At 41.2% G+C, this 17,534-nt stretch overlaps 1 protein-coding gene across 1 annotated transcript in view; it reads left to right on the top strand.

Moving 5' to 3' along the window:
- Window positions 1-3,677: 3,677 nt before the first annotated feature.
- The window catches only part of crb2b (crumbs cell polarity complex component 2b), a 36,075-nt gene continuing 22,218 nt past the window's right edge, over window positions 3,678-17,534 (top strand). Inside the window, exon 1 of the mRNA XM_062998301.1 lies at window positions 3,678-3,747. Coding sequence (XP_062854371.1) covers window positions 3,678-3,747 — 70 coding nt within the window. The remainder of the gene's footprint in view (window positions 3,748-17,534) is intronic.

Here is a 17,534-nt window from a genome sequence, read left to right as displayed (position 1 = left end):
TTATTGAAATGTTTAAAAATGATGTTTCTTAAAGAAAGATTGAAAGAGAATTGCATATTTCTCCTATTACAGAGCATAACATCATTAAACAATTGAAGGAATCTTAAGGAATTTCAGTGCGCATATGGCTCGATTCTAAGGTGAACACCCCTGATCTTTCAGACAGCACTGCATTAAGAACCATAATTCATTAAGAGCTGAAATAACCACATGGCAAGGGATTACTTTGGCAAGTCTTTGTCAAGCTCTACAATACAGAGTTACATTTTTTGCATTTTCCATACTGTCCCAACTTTTTCTGATGTGTTTGTACAATAAATAAGCTTGTACAGTAATGTACTTTCTCATTTTAAACTGTATACAATTTACAAATACATTTTCAGCAGACACCTTTATCCAAAGCGACTTACAGTACTGTGACAGTATACAATTTTAGGAATTGAGGGTTAAGGGCCTTGCTCAAGGGCCCAACAGCAGCAACCTGGCAGTGGTGGGGTTTGAACCAGCAACCTTTTGTTTACTAGTCCAGTACCTTAACCACTAGGCTACAACTGCCCTGTTTAAAGGAACAAAGTATTTAACCTTAAGGGTACCACCTCAGAAATAATAAAGATTTTTTGACTTTTTTTTAGACTGTTTCTAAAAGTGTGTTGTGTGTTTGGGAAACTTAGTGTGGTTAGAAAAACTACAGGAAACCAAGCAGTTGCCTATGAATTGAAGCAGTTTTCTTTGTGACAGTTTTTGTTGACAGCAGTACCACCAGCAAACTGCAGTCCAGAACACCACAGACGTTTGTATGCAATGCGGTAAGGAATTTCGTCTGGAACGTTTCTCATCACTTGCTACATGGCAAAATTTAATTTTATCTAGATCAATGTTTTGGGGGGATTAGTGCCTCTCTCTACCTGAGCTTTGTCCGTCATCTCCTACTATCGTTATGCACACCCCAGCACCCCAGGAGGGCACTGCTGATAAAGCTTACTCTCAAAATACAAAAGGTGCTCTGGTCAGTTTTATCCTGCTTCTCTTCTGGGATACAAAAAACATTGTACTTTAACAATGTAAACTAATGAAAATAATGCATACCTGTAACCGCATCTGGAGCCAAATTGAAATCAAAGTTTTTACCACACACTCGTCTAGTTTCTTGTGAAATATCTGGCATGCTTCATAAGCATTAAGCCTCCTCTCAAAAAAAACCCACCCCATCAGAGTCCTTAACAAACTGCCACTTGGGAATGCGGAATGCAGCCTGAACCCTCGGAGACTGTGAACTTGTGACTAGGGTTGACTGAATTGAGGAACAGAGAATTTTTCTTCAATGCCATCCTGTGTCTGGTAGTTTAATAATAACGTGGTTATTCCAGACTCAGCATGGTGTAGATTTGGCTAGACTACATCCAGCGCAGGCCTAATGACGTGAGTGAGAGAGAAGAGCAACAGGGCATTGGGGGAATGGGGGATAAACCCTAAGTACACAATAGAGTTGGCCAGTCAGCCGATGAATCAGTGCACAAATACCAAATCTGGCCTGGAATGTTCGGATTGTCTTTCTTCTATATGATCAAAAAGTTTGAACTTAAGCAGTATTTACAGTCAAAAAGTCTGGTGAGATATTTGAATAATGGGATTAAAGGACAAAATTAGGAGAACTTACAGAATTTATTACAGTAACACTATAACACTAGTCATGAACTTTACTGTAACTGTATGTACAGTATACATTCATTAATTCATTTTCTTAGCCGCTTATCCAATTAGGGTCGCAGTCCATCGCAGGGCAGACACACACACACACCCATTCACCTATAGGGAAATTCAGTGTCTTCAGTGAACCTGACTGCATGTTTTTGGACTGTGGGAGGAAACCGGAGCTCCCGGAGGAAACCCACGCAGACACGGGGAGAACATGTAAACTCCGCAAAGAAAGGACCTGGACCGCCCCGCCTGGGGATCGAACCCAGGACCTTCTTGCTGTGAGGCAACAGCGCTACCCACTAAGCCACCGTGCCGCCCGTACAATATACAATTCATCATATATTTTAATATATATTTTAATTAGAGCTTACATTTTGATCAGCAACAAACAGTTTGCTTGAACGTCTACCTGTTCTTTCACCTTCATGCTTTGGTTCAGCTCTTATGGCCTTATGCTCTTTTGTTATTGTGTAGTTCCCCTTTTGTGGCTCTTTAGCCTTGTTTTGCCTTGGCTAAGCATCCTGCATATTGTATTCATCCTTCCAGGTCTTCAGAGGACAATGTGCTTGCCCGACTTGGACATCAGCGACAGTCCTCTACTAAAACACACAGCACTAGCTACTCTGCCCATCAGTGTATCATAACTTAAATTTTATAACAATATGATAAAAGACAAAGGGACTCATTATACACTTAATGGCTTATTAAAAACAAGCGGAGCATCCACTCCATCACTGGCACAGCCTAAGTTCAATGTGGATTGACCGTGGGCCTCTGAAGGCCACTTGTCTGTCCAGGGCGGTTACTCCCTGATGACCAAAGGGTGCTGTAACATTGCTTGAGTTCCTTGGAATAAAAACAATAAATGCCAACATGTAAACCATCAGAAACAAATACCATTAGAGTAGGGGATGGTGGGCATGATTCTGGGCCCATTCCAAAAAGAAAATGGTGTCAAGGTCCTGAATTTACATTTAAATTTTCGGCATATAGCAGACGCTCTTATCCAAAGCGACTTACAGTATTATGACAGTATATTGTCTAAGCAATTTAGGGTTAATAACCTTGCTCAAGGGCCCAACAGTGGCAACCTGGTAGTGATGGGGCTTGAACCAGTGAGTTTTCAATTACTAGTCCAGTATCTTAACCACTAGGCTACAAATGTCCTCAATTAAAGAAGACATTTGTGTTAAAGTGACCAGTAGTAGTCCTTTAACATAAAGATCAACAAAATAAAAAACAGACTCCTTAATGTAATAAAATTTTAATCTGAGACGTGTATAGTTTTACAAAATAAAATATATAACTAATATATAATGATCTTAAATATAAAAAAGGGGGTGGCACGGTGGCTAAGTGTGTAGCACTGTCGCCTCACAGCAAGAACATCCTGGGTTCGATCCCCAGGTGGGCGGTCCGGGTCCTTTCTGTGTGGAGTTTGCATGTTCTCCCTGTGTCTGCGTGGGTTTCCTCCGGGTGCTCCGGTTTCTTCCCACAGTCCAAAGACGTGCAAGTGAGGTGAATTGGAGACACTGAATTATCCAAGACCGTGTTCGATATAACCTTGTGAACTGATGAACCTTGTGTAATGAGTAACTGTTCCTGTCATGAATGTAACCAAAGTGTAACATGACGTTAAAATCCTAATAAACAAACAAACAAACAAACATAAAAAAGGCAGTGAACACTAAAAGATTCGTTCAATTTTGTTAATTCGTTAAACAATTTTTGATAAGGTGCTTTGGTCACATGACTCTCTAGTTCTCAACACTGACGGTTCAGCAGATTCCGTTCCACCTTTTACCTCGAACCCTACAGGAGCAGCCCGTCCATCCGATGCGCCGCTGGCATGGAGCGCTTACTCACACATCCAGGACTTCTGATCAGTGTGTGTGAACCGCAGAGACCAGAGAAGATGCTGAGCAAACAGATCGAGCACTGAATATTTTGGAACTGGCGCTGGAAAATCCCAGGAGGCCATGGAGCCTGGCCGAGTTTACTTAAGAAACTCCAGGGCTCTTCTACTCACCATGATGATGTTCAAATGGGGTAATGGAAAATTAAACACTTGATTTGCGCAATTGTGTTTTGTAGTAAGTGAGCAAACTGAATTCATCTTTATTTAGGCTATGGATGTGTATAGAGTTGTGTAGAGTTGTAAAACGTGATAGCTGTTTTTTCCTGCTTGTTAATTTATATGCAGCCTATATGATTTGTTTAATTGGGCTAATTTGGGCACATTCGGGTTTAAAAAAGTTGTGTCATATTTACGCCTTGTTACTATAAAGATCCAGCTGCATTTGGCAGGTGTGTTACAGAGGTGGAGGAAAATACATTGTGTGTGTTTGATGTGGTATATTTACACCCATTCCAAAATATTTCAATGATTTTATCACATGTAGTACCAGCGGTGTTTGGCAGGTGTCTGCAGAGATTATAGGAGAGCTGATCAATGGTGAATTTGCTGTGCATGTGTGTATTTAAAGCTGCTGTTTATGTATTTGTTCATATGTGTGTATACTTAATTATTTGATTTATCATGATTATATACAGTAGGTTTGTGTACAACAAGTCTAACACAGAGTCACAGATGCGTCGTGGACTGTAGCTGTGGTTGTAAAATTAGGCAGGACCAATTACATTACATCGTGTGTGGGTTAAAGAGCACTAGATGTACAATAAATTAGGGAATTAACCATAAGCCTTGCCAGCTGGCACTACTCTGACGATAAGCTAAAAGCCAATCACCAAGAGAGATAGTAAAAACAGCCTACACTTATTTATCTCACCCGTCGTAAGTAAACACAGACCAGGTCAGAACTGTTCTGCTTAACTTGCTTTATCAAAGCAAAACAAAACACAGAAAGTGGTTAGACAATCTGGCAACGCTGCGAATTTACGCATATTTACGCAGCACTAATATTGTTGATTTTGCAATTTTAAGTAACATTACACTGATTAAACATACAGTGTTATCATGATGTAACTACATCACATCAACGTATATATTGCATACACTTTCACTATATCATAGAGTGAATGTGTAATTAAGTGGAATATTTCTTGTTTGTTTTTAGAAAAACAAGTAATTAAAACAATGTGTTAAACATATTCCCCTGCCTCTTAGGTAGCCCTAAAGCCTTGTTATCTCTGCAAATAAATAACTGTTTTTGGAGGGGGGTAAAAGAATTTTGTGTCCCCCATCATAATCAGACACTGACCCATTTTCTCTCAGTTTCACCGTTTAAAGTTGGGGAATCTGTGTTGTACTGGCAACGCCATAGTTTTGCGTTGCCTTGGCAACTTGCGAGCCTCTTGCGCGGTCTCTCTTTGTCTATGTGCTGAATAGCAAGTGCCTGTGTGTGTGTGTGTGTGTGTGTGTGTGTGTGTGTGTGTGTGTGTGGAGGGGGTTTCTGACACAAGTGGGATGATGCATTGATGCGTGGTATTATTGTTATTATCAGAGATTCCTTGATGTGAAACATGACTGTGTTAAACATGCCCTAGAGCCAGTTAGGATTCTAATTGTGAATAAAGTGTATATATACAAGTTATACTGCAGGCCTGTACGATGGACTGGCACCCTGTTTGGAGTATTTCTGCATTGTGACCAGTGTTTCCCGGTGAAACCTACAACACCACAACCCAGAACAGGAACATAAAATGAAAAAGCTACAGTGTGTAGGCAGTCAATGTCTACTCAAATCAGTCTATCTATAAAAATAGGGTAGGGTACAGTGAAATGAAAAAGCCACAAGTGGTCATACTAAAGTGGCCAGTGTGGTTGCCATAGCATAGTGGTTGCCATGCAAGAAAGAAACTGTTTTTGCTTTTCTTATGCACATATGATCAGTTTAAGGCATCATTTTGAGGCACATTAACACTCTGCTGTAATGTACTTTATGTATGACTGACAAATTTCACAAATGTCAACAAAACAGCTGCAAAGAACACAGAGAAGTCATAGAACATCACTGATATACATCTCTCTTACCAACATATGTCAACTTTAAGTATAAATCATTGTGAATCCTGAGCTTTTTTTGCTGCAACGAGACGCTGCTCCCACCTAGTGGTGATTGGAGACAATAACACCCGAAGAGTATTGGAAATTTAATTGCTCTTGTAGCGATCTCGAATTATTTATTCTTTCTGTGTGGCCTGGTAATAAAGTGAGAGATGCCAGATTCCTACTAATTGCATACAAAACATTCAAATTCAATGACGTAACTGTTTGTATCATTAAGCTGACCATTCAACTGAGATAAAATACAATATGGTGACATTATGTTCCCATAGACAGATAACAAAAACTTTTACTAAACTACATTTTGTTTTCTCTGTGTTTGGTTTATTTCAGTAACTGCTTTTTAGTCATGTTTTTTTAAGAAATTTAGAGTAGCCAGTCATTTTTCTTGCCTGTTTGGTTGATAGGGGAAGACAAGACGACCCACAGAAAGAATATACCAAACTTCAGACTGAGCATTTTAGTGACAGTTCTGACACGTATTATAATACACATTGTGCACACTGTGAATTGAGAGCAGTAAATCTGATTGATTGCGGTCAACGTACGTACAAGATAAAGCCGCCATTAACAGCAGTAAATTATGCACGGTTTTATGACCTTAGTGACGTGTCTGTCCGTGACAGAGCAAACTACTGACCAGTGGTAAAAAAGCAACAACGTCAACGACATTATAACATTACATCATTATTTTGTCTGCACTAATTCTACAAAATATTATAATACTGTATAATTACATTTTTTAATTATTAATTTTTAATTAAATAGAACTGTTGCTTCACAGCAACAAGGGCCCGAGTTTGATTCCCCAGTTGGGTGGCCAAAGTACTTTCTGAGTGTAATTTGCATGTTCTCACTGTGCCTGCATGGGATTCCTCTGGGTGCTCTGGTTTCCTCCCACAAGTGAGGCAATCAGGCCAATTAGAGCTAATAAAACTGCACTAAGTGTTAGGGTGTGAATATGAATGTGGGTGTAAATGTGGGTGTATTTGCTCTGCAAATGGACTAGCCACCTGTCCGGGGGTTTCCTACCTTACGCCCAATGAATCAGATCCACTGACTTGTATAAAGAGGTGGTCAAATTCAGTGTGGAACTTTTAAGCAAAGCTTTTGCACCTAAATGGTTCTACTTTGGCATGTTTCTCTGGGGTTTGATTTATGGGTCTTGAGAAAGTGCAGTAGGATTGCTATCAGTTGACATCACTGATATATAAAGTGCTCAGCGAAAAAGGCATTACCAGAAAAATGCCTTTAGCATGACTAAGAGTTTAAGTAAAAGCCTGTATGAACACTGGAACTGCTGGAGAACTGGAGGAATATTGGCATTAAGCGCATTCCTTACACGTCACTTGATCCTAGTCAGGCATTTAAACAGAACATTTAGTATGAACACACTTAAAGAGGAAACGATTTTGTAAAATGATTTCAAAAGTTAAAGGCTTGTCTTTATCCAGCTTTAAACAATTCTCACCCCATGCTGCTGCATACTGCAGTTTTCCCTCCCACATTATGGCTTAAGTTTGCACTCTCTCAGGGTTCACAGGGGCCACTGGCAGGCCAAAGGGCATCAGAGCTTTATAGACAGCTTGCCGATAACAGGATGGTAGGCATGTGAGAGTTAAAAGGCCTTAACAAAAGCATTAACTAAAGTTTGAAGAAAAGCAGTTGGGTTTAGTGTACTAAGGGGGGCTAAGATGGCTTGTTCCGCTAACAGACATTTCTAGGTTATGTGTTGTATACAAACCAGACTCTATTTGAAACACAATATGAGATATTGCACACAGTCGATAAAACAAAGCAGTGCTTATGGATCGGAAGGTGAATATATTTCAATGGCCAAGTCAGAGCCATGATCTAAATCTGATAGAAAATCTGTTGATGTACTTTTGAGCAGTGCACTACCAGTCACGAATCGTGAGTCATGAAATTTGACTGAACTTGGACAAGTCTACAATAAAGAATAGACAAATATTCCCAATTTAGTTGTGCAAAGCTAGTAGTGACATATCCAAACATGCTGTAATTAAAGCAGAAGGTGTAGGTCTTGCTGTACAGGGCTTTGTAGGTCATGGTGATGGGAGTCTTGGCTGTAGATATGTGGACTTGTTAGGATTGTGTGATTGTTGGGTTTAATCTGAGCTAGGTTGATTAATTTATGGTGGCTTCGTGGTATTTCTTAGGGAGGTTTTGAGCTTGGTACCAGGCTTTTAATGAGGGGTTTTGAGGTGCCGTGCCGTGCTGGCAGATTGATGGTGATCCTCTTTGTGCTCCAGTATTTATGTGGAGTTTTAATGAAGAAGAGAGAAGGGACTGACTGTGGGCTTTTTGGATACCTCTTGGAGTTGGAAGTGCTGAAGGTGAGGCATGTGGCAGGTAGCATGTGAACAAGTGATTGTTTGGGACAGTTGTTGATGTCAGCAGGGATTTTGGTTGTGGCAGATAGCTCTTGGTATAGTGTTTGGAGTTTTACAGGACGATGGGTGTTGTGGTGTCGTAGCCATGGTATAGACATGCATGGAAAAGTTTGCATTTTGATGCAAAACCTATGGCATGAATGAAGCTATTGCACATTGTGTGGTTATCTAGATGATTAATGGCTAGGTTACTGATTTCACGGTTGTTGGCGCTGCCGGGTGTAAAGAGTCCGTGGTGCTGCCAGTGCGAAGATCCTGGGTCATGTTAGTTGCTGGGTAGTCACAGAGCTCTTGCAATCTTAGTGATAGGGACAGATTTTGGGAGATACTTGAGTGGCCATGAGGATGGCAGTTTTGGCAGAGGTCTCTTATATGAAGCTTGAATGTTAAAATCCATCTTGTGAAACTGCATGGTTTCTGATGTGAAGTATAGGTGGTAAGATCCTGTTATAGAATTGCCTGGGAGTATTTACCAAGGCGGAGAGAAGGGAATGATGGGTAAATTTCTAAGCAGTCAATATTAGCCATATTCTACACAGCCATGTGTATGTTAAAGTAATGGCTAAAAGGAGTGGAACAAGATGTGGTCTTCTGCTTTTCATCTGCCCCAAGTTGCCACTTGTTGTTCCTAGTTAAAAAAACAAATGTTTTATATAATTTATATACAACAATTATTTCTACCAGCAAGATTAACCAACCAATCAGGATTTATTTTTGCATTAAGTATAATCCCCTGCAAATCTAAGCATACTTGCTGAACAGGACCTGGCTACCATCTGCTCTTTAATTAGCAATCTATTACTAATCAGGATTAATCCTGAACTAGTGTCTGGTCTGATTTCCAAAAGATGATCAGCTACTTCAGATTATCCCTCACCCACAGCAAGGTTTAAACCACAAAATAATAATAATAATAATAATAATAATAAGTTACATTTATATAGCCCCTTTCACAAAACCCAACGAACTAGCAGGGGAGGAAGGGGAAAAGTGCAGAGAAAAGAGATGGGTTTTTAGTAAAATCGTAGAACGTAGCGAGGATGGAAGAGAGTAATAACAATCTAGCATGCGATTTCAGATACTAGCAGTACTAGCATCACAACATTTGCCACTTAACTGTTACTGTAATGCCAGTATTGGAAACATGGATGGGTTAGAAACAATAGTTTTTTTTCGTGGCTACAGCCTAGTAGTCTTCGGGCTAGTGAATGTGACAGCATGCCCTGGCTTCCTGCCATATAGCCAGTATTAATATAACCACTACAAAACCTAGCCAACAGTAAAACAAACCTAACAGACTCTTCATTGTAAAATGTTATGTTAAATTATGATTGTGTGCTTAAATGCCACAGCTCTTCCCAATAGACTAATATGTTTATTTTTTAGGTTTAATTCGACACACAGCCTACACAGCTAATGAACTGTTTAACATTTGAAGATAATCATTTGACATTAGTTTATCTTAAATTATTTTTTTTTTTTTACACTTTTTGTTACAGAATGTAACAATAGTAGTCATTGATTTCTCTTAAGGTGAGAACTTTTACTTCAATTACTTTGGGTGGCACAACTCCAGAGTCTTGGTGTTTTGCTCCAACCTCAACTTTGGTTTCTGTCTATGGGTTTCCTCAGAGTATTTGGATTTCTTTTCATTACCTAAAACATACAGTGGGGTCAAAAAGTATTTAGTCAGCCACTGATTGTGCAAGTTCTCCTACTTAGAAAGATGAGAGAGGTCTGTAATTTTCATCATAGGTACACTTCAACTATGAGAGACAAAATGAGAAAAAAAATCCAGGAAATCACATTGTAGGATTTTTAAAGAATTTATTCGTAAATTATGGTAGAAAATAAGTATTTGGTTAATAACAAACAAGCAAGATTTCTGGCTCTCACAGACCTGTAACTTCTTCTTTAAGAAGCTTTTCTGTCCTCCACTCATTACCTGTATTAATGGCACCTGTTTGACCTCGTTGTCTGTATAAAAGACACCTGTCCACAGCCTCAAACAGTCAGACTCCAAACTCAACCATGGCCAAGACCAAAGAGCTGTCGAAAGACACCAGGAAGAAAATTGTAGACCTACACCAGGCTGGGAAGAGTGAATCTACAATAGGCAAGCAGGTTGGTGTGAATAAATCAACTATGGGAACAATTGTAAGAAAATGGAAGACATACAAGACCATTGATAATCTCCCTTGGGGTCAAGATCTCATCCCGTGAGGTCAAAATGATCATGAGAACGGTGAGCAAAAATCCCAGAACTACACGGAGGGACCTGATGAATGACCTGCAGAGAGCTGGGACCAAAGTAACAAAGGCTACCATCAGTATACACACTACGCCGAGAGGGACTCAAATCCTGCAGTGCCAGGCGTGTCCCCCTGCTTAAGCCAGTACATGTCCAGGCCCGTCTGATGTTTGCCAGAGAGCATATGGATGATCCAGAAGAGGATTGGGAGAATATCATGTGGTCAGATGAAACCAAAATGGAACTTTTTGGTAAAAACTCAACTCGTCGTGTTTGGAGGAAGAAGAAAAACCCAAGAACGCCATACCTACTGTGAAGCATGGGGGTGGAAACATCATGCTTTGGGGCTGTTTTTCTGCAAAGGGGACAGGAAGACTGATCCGTGTTAAGGGAAGAATGAACGGGGCCATGTATCGTGAGATTTTAAGCCAAAACCTCCTTCCATCAGTGAGAGCATTGAAGATGGAACGTGGCTGGGTCTTCCAGCATGACAATGATCCCAAACACACCGCTCGGGCAAACGAAGGAGTGGCTCCGTAAAAAGCATTTCAAGGTCCTGGAGTGGCCTAGCCAGTCTCCAGACCTCAACCCCAGAGAAAATTTGTGGAGTCCGTGTTGCCCAGCGACAGCCCCAAAACATCACTGCTCTAGAGGAGATCTGCATGGAGGAATGGGCCAAAATACCAGCTACAGTGTGTGCAAACCTGGTGAAGACTTACAGGAAACGTTTGACCTCTGTCATTGCCAACAAAGGTTATGTTACAAAGTATTGAGTTGAACTTTTGTTATTGACCAAATACTTATTTTCCACCATAATTTACAAATAAATTCTTTAAAAATCCTACAATGTGATTTCCTGGATTTTTTTTCTCATTTTGTCTCTCATAGTTGAAGTGTACCTATGATGAAAATTACAGACCTCTCTCATCTTTCTAAGTAGGAGAACCTGCACAATCAGTGGCTGACTAAATACTTTTTGGCCCCACTGTATGTGAATAAATGAACAAATTGATTACTGTTACGTCATAGCTGACTGATGGTAATTTTTATGTGCATTTTTTTGCATTATTGCTTATTTTTGTTTATTACAAGTATTTACCTGCTTAACAGTCTGTGGTCGCGTTGTCTGATTGTATATTTTCAAAAACAACAAATCTGTTGTGTAACCTGGCATTGTCTTGCTGTAGTAACCATAAACCTTTTGGGAAAAGACTTTGGCTTGAAGGCAGTTCATCTTTCTGAAATTTAAATACTGTATACACCTCTGTGTCAATGATACATTTACACATGTAATTTACTCTTAACTTTCTAAAGTGCCATGGGCACCCCCACACAGTGGCAGATGTTGGCTTTGCTGATAACAGTAAGGATGATTCTTTTTATCTATGACCTGGACAGCTTGATGGCCATTTTCCCCCCAAAACAGGCTTAATTTGGGACCAGTCTGACAAAAGACACCTATTTCTACTCTTTTTTCAGCTCAGCATTTAGTCAAGTTCCTTACTAGAAGAAATAATTTACTATTTACAATATTTAGTGCTATTTGTTACGAAAATGTTTCATTGTACACCTGGACTACTATGTTTTTGTGTTTACAACCCTCAGTCTCTTAGGAATGTGGGATAATAAATTGAAGTGGAGGGTATCTCTCAGAACGGAGTACAGGATGGTTCTGTCCTGGAGGCTTCAGCATACCACACCAGTCTTTGGGGGGTTAAGATCAGAGAATTATGATATTGTACACTAAAGCTTTTCAGTATGTTTTTACTCAAAGACAAAGCTTTTGTCTAATTTTGTCTAGAAAAATATTATTTATAAAGACATAAATGCTATGGGATTTTTAAAAGAGGTTGTGGCAACCAATTTCCTTTAGTTTTGAGCTTAACTGGCAATGCCTCACTGACTCATACATTGGTATGTACAGTGTATCACAGAAGTGAGTACACCCCTCACATTTCTGCAGATATTTAAGTATATCTTTTCATGGGACAACACTGACAAAATGACACTTTGACACAATGAAAAGTAGTCTGTGTGCAGCTTACATAACAGTATAAATTTATTCTTCCCTCAAAATAACTCAATATACAGCCATTAATGTCTAAACCACCGGCAACAAAAGTGAGTACACCCCTAAGAGACTACACCCCTAAATGTCCAAATTGAGCACTGCTTGTCATTTTCCCTCCAAAATGTCATGTGATTTGTTAGTGTTACTAGGTTTCAGGTGTGCATAGGGAGCAGGTATGTTCAATTTAGTAGTACAGCTCTCACACTCTCTCATACTGGTCACTGAAAGTTCCAACATGGCACCTCATGGCAAAGAACTCTCTGAGGATCTTAAAAGATGAATTGTTGCGCTACAAGAAGATTGCCAAGGCTACAAGAAGATGGCCAACACCCTGAAACTGAGCTGCAGCACAGTGGCCAAGATCATCCAACGTTTTAAAAGAGCAGGGTCCACTCAGAACAGACCTCGCGTTGGTCGTCCAAAGAAGCTGAGTGCACGTGCTCAGCGTCACATCCAACTGCTGTCTTTGAAAGATAGGCGCAGGAGTGCTGTCAGCATTGCTGCAGAGATTGAAAAGGTGGGGGGTCAGCCTGTCAGTGCTCGGACCATACGTCGCACACTACATCAAATTGGTCTGCATGGCTGTCACCCCAGAAGGAAGCCTCTTCTGAAGTCTCTACACAAGAAAGCCCGCAAACAGTTTGCTGAAGACATGTCAACAAAGGACATGGATTACTGGAACCATGTCCTATGGTCTGATGAGACCAAGATTAATTTGTTTGGTTCAGATGGTCTCAAGCATGTGTGGCGGCAATCAGGTGAGGAGTACAAAGATAAGTGTGTCATGCCTACAGTCAAGCATGGTGGTGGGAATGCCATGGTCTGGGGCTGCATGAGTGCAGCAGGTGTTGGGGAGTTACATTTCATTGAGGGACACATGAACTCCAATATGTACTGTGAAATACTGAAGCAGAGCATGATCCCCTCCCTCTGGAAACTGCGTCGCAGGGCAGTGTTCCAGCATGATAATGACCCCAAACACACCTCTAAGACGACCACTGCTTTATTGAAGAGGCTGAGGGTAAAGGTGATGGACTGGCCAAGCATGTCTCCAGACCTAAACCCAATAGAACATCTTTGGGGCATCCTCAAGCGGAAGGTGGAGAAGCGCAAAGTCTCGAATATCCGCCAGCTCCGTGATGTCGTCATGGAGGAGTGGAAAAGCATTCCAGTGGCAACCTGTGAAGCTCTGGTAAACTCCATGCCCAGGAGAGTTAAGGCAGTTCTGGGAAATAATGGTGGCCACACAAAATATTGACACTTCAGGAACTTTCACTAAGGGGTGTACTCACTTTTGTTGCCGGTGGTTTAGACATTAATGGCTGTTTATTGAGTTATTTTGAGGGAAGAATAAATTTACACTGTTATATAAGCTGCACACAGACTACTTTTCATTGTGTCAAAGTGTCATTTTGTCAGTGTTGTCCCATGAAAAGATATACTTAAATATCTGCAGAAATGTGAGGGGTGTACTCACTTTTGTGATACACTGTATGTATGCTCAGAGGTTAAGGTACTGGACTAGGCAGACCAGGGCAGTGGCAGCTCAGAGGTTAAGGTACTGGACTAGGCAGACCAGGGCAGTGGCAGCTCAGAGGTTAAGGTACTGGACAAGGCAGACCAGGGCAATGGCAGCTCAGAGGTTAAGGTACTGGACTAGGCAGACCAGGGCAGTGGTAGCTCAGAGGTTAAGGTACTGGACTTGGCAGACTAAAGCAGTGGTAGCTCAGAGGTTAAGGTACTGGACTAGGCAGACCAGGGCAGTGGTAGCTCAGAGGTTAAGGTACTGGACTAGGCAGACCAGGGCAATGGCAACTCAGAGGTTAAGGTACTGGACTAGGCAGACCAGGGCAGTGGTAGCTCAGAGGTTAAGGTACTGGACTTGGCAGACTAAAGCAGTGGTAGCTCAGAGGTTAAGGTACTGGACTAGGCAGACCAGGGCAGTGGTAGCTCAGAGGTTAAGGTACAGGACTCTCCTAAATACCACAAATCTTAATGAAAGTGCTTTTAGTCATGGTCAAGCAGTGCAGGTTGACAAACAGTAGGGGGTACAAGACTGCCTATAATTCAGTGTAGTGAAATAATGCTTATGAGCTCTTGACATTTCCATACCTATATCTACAGTAGGTTGCAGCGGAACTCTCGCATAAGGTCTAGGTCCAGAATATGGCGACTTTTTCTCAGGACAGTATCTCTCCCAGTCAAACAAGTACTGTATCCCACCCTTGATTTTGCAAACATATTACTAGAGGTAACATAGTACTGGCTCGAGGCACGATACATGAAAGGTAGGAAAGGTAATCTGCATCAAATGGGTAAGTTGTACCCTATAGTTGACTGGATTTGAGGTTGAGGGTGTTACAAAAAGTATTAGTATTTGGTCTACCGTGACCAGCATCATGGTATTGCCCTGAGGTATGGACAGGCCCTTGACAAAGAGAGGGACAGACAGGACCAAGGACAGGTTGGGATGAGTAGATGATTTAGTAGGCCTTTGGAGAATACCATAGGTTCCTAATTAGAATGTCCTTGCATGTCCCTATCCATTGAAGGCCACTAGAATCACTTGCTCTGAAACATCAAGGTATGGGTGGCCCCTGGGTGTTCTGCAATTAGGGAGACATACTCCCACTGTAAAAGTAGCACTCTTACTGTTAATGGTACGTAGTCCCAGGGGGCCCATTGCTGGGGTCTGGCCTCGTGAACTTACTTCTCAAGGCTGCATATAAGGGAGGCACAATTCATGACCCTAGAATAATAGGATTGCTGGGAGAAGAGGTTGGAGGCTTCCACTGTCTGGAGAGGGAATCTGGCTTAATATTCCTTGAGCCAGGCTGGTATGATGAAGTCAAAACAGCTGAAGAACAAAACCCACACGGCGTAGTGTGGATTTAAGCATTTAGTGTCCTAAATAAACACCATGTTCTTATGGTCTTTCCAGTCCTGGACCTGGTGTCTGGTCCCTTCCAACCAGAGTTCTTCTTAGGTTAGTCAGCTGTTCTGTGAAGGTGGCAAAGCCCAGAAAATGTTGGACCACCTAGACTATAATGGGGCATGGCCACTCTCTTGGCTGGATTTATTTGCACTCTACTCCAGGAAAGCTTAAAGTCCAGAAAGGGGATGGTGTTTGAGTTTGACCTCTTCAGTTTTACCTATAGGTGGTTGTCCAGGAGCTGGCGAGACACCCAGTGCCACCTGGAGTAGGGCTGGGCGATTTTGCCCCAAAAAAAAAATCTTGATTATTTTAAAATTATAACCGATTGTCGATTACGATTTCGATTTTTTTTAGTTCTTGTATAATGCAATTGAAATAAGACTCAGATTACTTTTTTTTGCATTGTAAATTAAAATGACTGCAGAAGTGCAAAAATAGTCCCACCACCACCTATAATTATCCTTTTAAGGATCTAAAAATTTATAACAATAACGATCACAATAATTAAAAACAAAATGGAAATCTTAATTAAACTCTTCTGTTTGTGTCTCGTTTTACCGATCGTGTTTACGCTCCTTATTTCTGAATCTAACCGTTACCGTGTATAACCCTTGTTGTCTTCCGTTTACTGTTTTAGTTTATCCTCTGGTTTTGGACTCTGACCTGGTTTTGTACACTGTTTTTGCCTTTTTATATTAAACTTTCCCTGATTTATATTCCGCGAGCGTCTGGTCAGTTTCTGGCTCGTGTCATGTTGGTATTTTAGTAAAAATATAAAGTATGTAAACAATCGCGATTGTCACATTCTAACATCGGGTGAAAACGTTCATTCTGATTAACCGAATTAATCGTGAAAATCGCCCAGCCCTAACCTGGAGTAGCTCGTTAATGAACCAGTGGAATATAGCTGGGGCATTCATAAGCCCAAAGGGCATTATCTTATATTCGTAGTGCCTTGAAGGGGTTGTGACTGCCTTCAACCCATGCTCCTACATGATTTTAACCAAGTTGTACGCACTACACAGGTCAGGCTTGGTAAAACCTGAGGCCTGCTGCAGTGACTCAAAAGTGGTGTTCATTTAAAGCAGGGGTTAAGTTCCCTAACAATGTTTAGTTTAGAGATGCAAGGTTTTTTCTAAACCACACCTTCTAAACCACAAAGAACCAACAGGAAGAACAACCTTCTGCTTCTTGGAAGGTTGTTCTTCCTAGATGGAGCAGGTGCATCCCTCACCAGCTCCAACCTTCTATAAGTGAAACTAGAGAATCACAGTTTTACACCATCACCTTTCTGGGCTTTGAGCTTTTCAGAAGTAGAGTGTAAATAAATCCAGCCAGGACCAAAGCTATCTCAGAATGGCCACGCCCCTTTTCAGTCTAAGTGCTCCAACTTTCCTGAGCTTTTTATGGTGCTCGGGAAAAGGTTGTTGACACAGTCATGGCGGGTTAAGGGTTGGTTCTTCCAAATAGAGGGGACCTATTTAAGGTTCCAGCCTGAGAGTAGGGCAACTATGGGGGTGACCTTTGACCTCTCAGTAGGGAAGTGTAAAGGTTGGAGCCTAAACACCATTGAGCATTGCAAAAGGAACACCCAACAATGCCCCAGTTCCCATCATACATTTTAGGAGCAGACAGATTTTGCTTTACATGGGGGACTTTCAGATGTAGTAGCATAGGTCTTACTGTTGGGTGGCACCACATGTGGGTCAGGTACTGCGTTACCAGGCTGGCTCTGAACTTGAATTTGCACTAGTTCCAGGATCTGTTACAGGACCTGCTTTTATTGGCCCAGGATGGTGCCCTAGTTCTCAATAGTCTTTTAAACTAAAAACAATTGCATGCCAGACTCATCAGCCAAAAGGTTTTGGACACAAATACAGTGACTGAACAGAACAAAAGGTGAATGAACCAGTAAATAACAGATAGACACAGAGATAACTGTGACTAAATAAGGAAGCGGTCAGTGCAGGCCGACCCATAACAAAAAAGGATTCAAGAATGTAGGGTCCTAAAGGTTATTAATGCCCTTTGTCATAGTTACTGTTTTTAATGCATTTTCTCCCTTTTTCTGCCAATTTAGTGCAGCCAATTTGTCTTCCGCTTCTGGGGACCTCAATTGTGTCCAAGGAGGCTATATT

This window comes from Trichomycterus rosablanca, chromosome 7 (assembly GCF_030014385.1).
Source record: "Trichomycterus rosablanca isolate fTriRos1 chromosome 7, fTriRos1.hap1, whole genome shotgun sequence".
NCBI classification, from domain to species: domain Eukaryota; kingdom Metazoa; phylum Chordata; class Actinopteri; order Siluriformes; family Trichomycteridae; genus Trichomycterus; species Trichomycterus rosablanca.
This window is presented reverse-complemented; position numbering and strand designations above follow the sequence as displayed.